The sequence below is a fragment of the Oryzias latipes genome, chromosome 7 (genome assembly GCF_002234675.1).
Source record: "Oryzias latipes chromosome 7, ASM223467v1".
NCBI lineage: Eukaryota > Metazoa > Chordata > Actinopteri > Beloniformes > Adrianichthyidae > Oryzias > Oryzias latipes.
In genome coordinates, this window is record NC_019865.2 from 26,559,393 (window position 1) to 26,566,660 (window position 7,268).

Below are 7,268 nucleotides of genomic sequence, written 5' to 3' on the forward strand. Positions count from 1 at the left end.
GTGTTTCCTCCATTTAATGCTTTCCCCTCCAAGTGGGGAAAAATAACTACTTAACTAAGTAACATAACTAAGTAACTAATGGACTTCATGTCCAAAAAAAGAAAAATAAAATAAAACAAGTTATAAAAACCAAAGGTATTTATAGAAGTTAAAGGTTTTTTTTTACTTCACATCAACAAATACAAAAACGATCTACAAATGTGTGAAATTTAAAAAAACCAAAAGTCTTTGCAGTAAAGTCCTTGACATGTAGAAAGCTTGACATCAGAATGCTTCTTTCAAAAAGGACCAAAAGACCTTGAGACCGGATCTCACACTGTTAGCTGTGAATGCTGGAAGATAAAACAGTCAAACTCTAGATCACACGATCATGTGATGCTGCTAAAACCTCATTTACACAAAACCACATTTCTACTTTTTAAGAAACATAAATGTAAAAATGTACTTAATTTCAGAATTCACTTCAATCTCATTTATGTTTGTTGAAAATGTAGATTTAGAAGCTTGTTGTTCAAAGCTGTGAACAAATATGAGGAAGAAGAAAAAAAACCTGAAGTGACTTGAAGGAGGAAATACTAACCACAGGAAATTGATGTATTTGTGTCCAGAGTGTTGTTGACTTCAGCCTCTGACAGAAAACACTGAGAGAAGAAGAGACAGAGAAGAGCAGAGGAGAGAACAATGTTTGACTTCACATCACTTCACTTCCCTCTGTTTCTGACATGGATGCTCACATTTACAGGTAAGAAACATGACAGAGATTCAAACATGACCTTTCTGAAAGCATGGAACATGACTTGTTGTGTTCTTAATGCTAATGACAGCAGGCTGCTAACCACATTGACTTCAGTGTATTCTTTAAACATGCATGTTAAATGTCTAAGATGTTCATCAAAAGGATCAACACAACATGTTTGTGTTTCTCTCTTTCTCTAAACTGTAGAACAAACATTTTCACAGAAGACTGTTGGAGTTGGAGATGAAGTCACTTTGAAATGTGAAAATGGAAATGATTTCAATGATGGATGTTCTAGAATCACCTGGTTGTACAGTAATTCAGGACAAACATTTACCCTGTTTGAACACGGGAAGATTCACAAAGATGTTGGATCTAAATCAGACAGACTGAGTCTTACAGAGAAATGTTCTCTGGTGATAAAGAAGATCACAGATGAAGATGCTGGAATTTACACCTGCAGACAGTTCAGCACATCAGGACAAGAGGAAACAGATTTTAATGTTGAACTGAACGTTATAAAGAGTAAGTTTTGATTTTAATATTTTAATCATTTTAATATGATTTTAAAGCTTTAAGTTTGTGAATATAAGAATGAAACATATATCAATTGATCTGCAGACATGATGAAGACTTGTTGTTTGATCTTTTCTAGTTTATGCATCTAAATATGAAATTATTGACAAATATTAATGGATGTGTGAGAATTTTTTTCTTCCGAAAGACAATGATTTTTTTATAGATTTTCTCACATACATCAGAGGACACTTGTTTCATCAAACTTCTGCTTTCTCATCTCCCAGAAAATGATGTCAGATCAACTAGAAAAACACTTAAACCAACATCCAAACCATCTTCTGCATCAACATCTGCAGCTGAATCCACAACAACCACAGAATCAGTTCAGTCTACATCCAAACCATCAGCTGCAACAGATCATCTCTCTAAAACAGGTATGTGGTCGATGTCATCGTCTCGTCTGAAGATGAAGTCACCAAACAAACATGAAACTGCAAACATTGAAACGCAAATAAGCGGGTTAAACACTGTTTTCAGAAATTCATGAATGGATCAAAATACCACTTTGGGGTTGTCTGTAGTGAGAAATGAACATTATAATACACTAAAAAGCTCAAAAAGTTGATTTTACATGTTATAGGCCCTTTATATTACTTTTTCCCACAGTTTGATGTGTCATAATTTGACTGCATTTATTTTAAGTGTCACCGCTTTGTTTTTGCTTTGGTTTTTGTCTATTTGTAAATGTTTTCTTGTTGATTTTGCATTTTTACCTGTGCAGTTCTTTTATCAACATTTTTCAAAAATGTTTTATAAATAAAGTTTTAGCTGCAGCTTCTGCTGGTCACAAACCACACAGCTGCTTTAACTTGAACAGACTTAAAATCCAATGAAATCCTGCTGAGAAAAGAGCTGTAACTTTTTCTAACTTTTCCTTGAATGTTTTCTCTGTTTAAGCTCCAGACATGACAGCAGTGATCATTGCAGCTGTAATTGTTGCAGCATGCTTAATAGTTGTTGTCATGTTGTTGGGATGGAGGAGGATTAAAGGTGAGAACGTTCCTGCTGCTGAAAACAGAAGATTATTTTAGATGAATTTCTGATTCTGAGTTTAAATCTGACTTTTGTTTTTGCAGAACGAAAAACACAAATTGAGGAAAATATGGTGAGTTTTTGACCTAAATAATGACATCTTAGACTTCTATAGTGACTTCTTTGTGGCCATGGTTCTAAACTCTGTTTCTTGTTTCTGCTGCTCCACACAGAGTTTAACCTTTGTTATTTTCCTTAAACTTTGTTTAAAGGAGACCAAAAAACTCTCACTGCAACAAACTGACCGAGCCACAAGGGGGCAGTAAAGCAACACTGTCCCACTTTGTTCCTCATGAATCAGAATCAGAAAGACTTTATTGATCCTACACGTGGGAATTTTGTTTGTCACCATAGCAACCGACAGAAGAGGGAAAAAAAGACTTAGTGCTGGTAAAAAGATGTGCAAAAGAAATGTGCAAAATAGAAAAAAACTAAATAAATAGATAATAAAAATGTGCAAAGGTTATTTTTTGCATAGTGAGTTGTTGTGCAGGGTTATTGCATTGGGTATGAATGATTTCTGGTACCGGGCAGTTTTGGAGCGGAGCTGTCTGAGCCTCCTAGAGAAGGAGCTCCGCTGTTTGTCCAGAACAGGGTGGAGAGGATGCTCTGGGTTGTCCATGATTGAAAGAAGTCTGTTCAGCGACCTCCTCTCCATCACTGTTTCAAATGTGTCCTGTTTGCAGCCAATGACAGAACCCGCCTTCCTGATCAGCTCGTTCAGTTTGTTGGTGTCACTGACTGCAATGACCACAGATGAGAATAACGTGCTGGCTACCACAGAGTGATAGAAGATCCCCAGCATCTTGCTGCACACATTGAAAGACCTCAGCTTCCTTAGGAAGTAGAGTCTGCTGCTGGCCTTCTTGTACACAGCAGAACTGTGGCTCCTCCAGCTCAGTCTGCTGTCGATAGTCACACGCAGATATTTATAATCCTCCACCACTTCCACAGTGGTGAGAGAGTGGGGAGAGCTAGATTGCAAGAAAGTAAAAGTACCTTTGTTTGTTTTGTGGATTTAAAAAAAGCATTTGACTCGATAGATAGAGATCTTCTTGAATATAAATTACTTATGTATGGTATTAATGGTCAATTTTATAAAGCAATTAAAGCTCTGTACAAGGCTCCATTAGCCTGTGTGCAGGTGAATGACCTAAAAACAGGATGGTTTTCCACACCATTTGGAGTTAAACAGGGAGATGTTCTTTCACCAACTCTTTTTTCTTTCTATGTCAACGATTTAGCTCAAGAAATTAAGAAAACTAACTTGGGTATTGATATCAATAATTGGAACTTGAGCATATTACTTTATGCTGATGATATTGTATTGATAGCTGATGAGGAAATAAAATTACAAGGAATGTTAAATACAATGAATGACTGGTGTAACAAATGGAGACTCACTATCAATGGTGATAAAATACAAATCGTTCATTTTAGAAACCCTTTAGTACCTCAAAGTTATTTTCTGTTTTATTTTGGTAAAACTACTCTTATGTGTACTGATACCTATAAATATCTTGGTTTTGTTTTTCATAAAAATATGAAGTTCTCAGAAGGAAAGCAGCTGTTATCAAATACTCATGGGAGGGCACTTGGCGCAGTGATAAATAAGATGAAGGTCTGTCCTGAGTTGAGTTTTGACACGTTCAGTAAATTGTATGATGCCATGGTGGGATCTGTGCTATTTTATTCTGCAGTAGTCTGGGGTTATGAAGACGCTCCTGAGTGTGATAAGGTTCAAAACAGGGCAATGAGATACTTTCTGGGTGTACACAGGTTCACCACTGAAACCGCCATTGAGGGGGACAAGGGGGGGGGGGGACCTTATGTGATCAAACAAAGAGCAGAAGTTCTCAGATTATGGAACCGCATAGTAACTTTACGTGCAGAGAGACTTGCATGTAAAATATTTGATTGGGATAGAACTCATATTTATCCCTGGTGTAATGATGTATTTAAGATTCTGTCCTCTGTGAACCTACAATCATAATTTTTTAAGTGTTTGAAATGTAAGATAGATAATGTTAAGGAAACTTAAGTTGGTTATTATGAAAAAGAATGGAAAAGGAAACTGCTTCAAAAACCAAAATTACGAACTTATTTGCAAATTAAGGACACATTTTCTGCTGAGCCATATGTTATGTACAACTTAAAAAGAGGACAAAGATCCTTATGTGCTCAACTTAGAGCAGGAGTGCTCCCCCTACAGGTGGAAGTTGGGCGCTTTAAAGGCATTCCTGAGGAGGAAAGACTCTGTGAGGTCTGTGAGCTGCAAGTGGTGGAGGATGAATTTCATTTTTTATTTTATTGTCCTCTGCATGAAAAACAGAGACTTTGTATGTATGAGGTCATAGAAAAGAAATGTCCTGATTTGTTTTGGTTATCTGAAGATAACATTTTACGTTGGCTTTTTGAAAATTAAATCTTTTGTTTGGCAAATTTTGTGTCAAAGGCATGGACAATAGGAATGGACACTTTGTATTCTGTTAGACTCTGATTAGGGGGTTATTGGATTTTTTTGTGATGAGGATGTATCTTTATGTATTGTGTATTTTGTTTTTCAGTGTCATATAAGCCCGTGTGGGCTGGGCACATTAGTGCATGACACTTAAATCAATCAATCAATCAATCAATCAATCAATCAATCAATCAATCAATCAATCAATCAATCAATCAATCAATCAATCAATCAATCAATCAATCAATCAATCAATCAATCAATCCACATGAACTAGTGCCCTGCTTGTTTTGCAGCTAACCCTACTGGTTATCAGGACTCAGATGTGTTCAGTGAATCAGACACAAAAGCTTCTTCTTAAATCAAAAAATAAATCCCTGCTGATCCAAAGCACCACTATTAATGTTAGGATAAGTGCTCTCCTGGAACAGGTGGTGTCACAAGAACAGGCAGACGGCTGGATCAAAATGCAGCAGGTTTGATGGTAAACTATAAGTCCACACAGCTAAATCAGGGTCAGGCAGGCCTGGCATAAGTTCATCAGAGGAGAGACAGAATGGTCAAAGAGGCAGCAGGCGGCATGCCAACATAACACTAAGTAATGACTGCAGAGTGGCACAAACAATACTTCGCACAGAGCTCAGCTCAGTGCAGGGCTTAAGTATGCTGTGGTTGATTGAGTGAATGAGAGTCAATAGTGCAGCATTCAGGGAGTGTGGTTGGAACTCTGGAGATGGTTCTCGCTGGTGACCAGAGGGGGAGACAGAGTTCTGACTTCTGTTAGGTGGATTAAGCACCTCACATTACACATATGTGCTTATTTACATCCAGTCTGGCCATCACAGTTCATCTAATCCAGAGCTTCTCTGTGAGTCCTGACACAGCAGACATGTGACCATTAGCTTTCATCACAAGGTAAAAAGATTGCTCCTCAATCCTCCTGCTCCATAGTCCACCATCCCAGAATAAAACTTGGTAGGAAGATGAAGAACAGCTTTGTTAGAGTTCTCCAGCACAGTGAGACACACAGGAAAGTGTTGTCTGCTACTTGGAAACTCATACAAATCATCATGAGTAGAAATATGATCCTCCAGCTGTGAGAAAGTCAGAGCAGAAAGTTCATGTTCCTCCTCTGACTGTCTTCAGCTGCAGACTCCTCCACAAGATGTTGATTCCTACACCTCCATCAGATTCTCCAGGAACACCAACAACAGGCGGCAGGTAAGCTGTGAGACTGCAATGAGGATTAGTGATGATCTTATCACTGAAACATCAGTCTGTCCAAAGTGTTGTTGCTGCACATCAACTAAAGACGTGACATTACTGTGGCTGTAGATGCTTGTGGATAAGGTCTACAGTTGGTTCTCTATTGTTTGTCTCCCAGGTTGTGGACAAAGACGATGAAGGAGATGCAGTGACCTACAGCACTGTCAAAATGTCCTCTTCTTCTGCTCATGTCCACACTGATCCCATCAGCCTCCATTAAACCAACAGATGAGAGTCACAGCAAATGTTCCTCCTGAGGCTTTCTTGTGTTGGAACAGTGTTTCCCCAACCCTGGTCCTCAGAGAACAGTAATCTGCATTTTTTCAATCCAGCCCTGCTCAAACACACCTGCCTTTGATGACTGTCATCATCAGGCTTCTGCAGAGCCTGATGATGAGCTGAATCAGGTCTGGATAAGCAGGTCAACATGGGAAACATGCAGGACAGTGTTATTGAGGACCAGGGTTGGGAAACACTTAGTTAGAATCCTGCATTTAGATCTTGAAGGTCATGTTTTTTTGGAAGCTGTAGGACTTTCACTTCACATCTGGTCATTTTAACCTTCAGAGAATACTTATTACCTAAATGGCGTATACTTATATAGCGCTTTTTCTACCTACAAGGCCCAAAGCGCTTCACAGTCACAGACCCATTCACCCAGTCACACACTTGTGGCGGCGGCTCTGCTGCTGGTGCCTGCCTATCCACCAGAGGGAAGGTGGGGTTCAGTTGGCCAAGGACGACTCAGGGGCATGCAAGCACGAAATCGAACATGCAATCTTACGATCATGGGTCGACTGCCCTGCCGCTGCACCACGCCCCCCCCACACACACACACACTTCATGGTAATAAAGTTGCTGCAAACCTGCAGGCACCAAATGTTGCAGTTCCCTAAAAGATCACTGAACGTTCCACCATCCATTTTAGAAGAACATAAACACTCACCTGAGCACAGGTGTCTGCTCAACAGACTGAATGACTGAAATATTTCACACTAGTTGGTTTTAAGGCATAAGTATGCGTGTGAACACTATCTGTTTTGTGTACATGTCGACAGGTGGACATTTTTGCAACTAACAAGTGTGTTTATAACATTTGAGTGTGTGTGTGGACAGGCTCCGCCCTTTTTTTTTGGTTTTTTTTTTACATTTGAACCTTACCATAATGATTAACAACCAGTAAACTTGTTGCTT

General features: G+C 38.9%; 1 protein-coding gene across 1 annotated transcript; it reads left to right on the top strand.

The window, feature by feature from the left end:
- Positions 1-208: 208 nt before the first annotated feature.
- On the top strand, positions 209-7,040 carry LOC105357686. The gene is made up of 7 exons (XM_023956971.1): positions 209-742; positions 944-1,261; positions 1,540-1,689; positions 2,213-2,305; positions 2,392-2,420; positions 5,955-6,029; positions 6,193-7,040. Exons 1-7 carry the CDS (start codon positions 682-684, stop codon positions 6,292-6,294), a joined length of 828 nt encoding a protein of 275 aa, XP_023812739.1. The 5' UTR covers positions 209-681; the 3' UTR covers positions 6,295-7,040.
- Positions 7,041-7,268: the final 228 nt, after the last annotated feature.

Bases quoted from the DNA above. Each gene is read 5' to 3' on its own strand.
- LOC105357686 (XM_023956971.1), top strand. From the start codon at position 682: ATGTTTGACTTCACATCACTTCACTTCCCTCTGTTTCTGACATGGATG. The intron at 743-943 runs GTAAGAAACATG...TCTAAACTGTAG, and splicing joins ATGGATGCTCACATTTACAG to AACAAACATTTTCACAGAAG. The intron at 1,690-2,212 runs GTATGTGGTCGA...TCTCTGTTTAAG, and splicing joins AGATCATCTCTCTAAAACAG to CTCCAGACATGACAGCAGTG.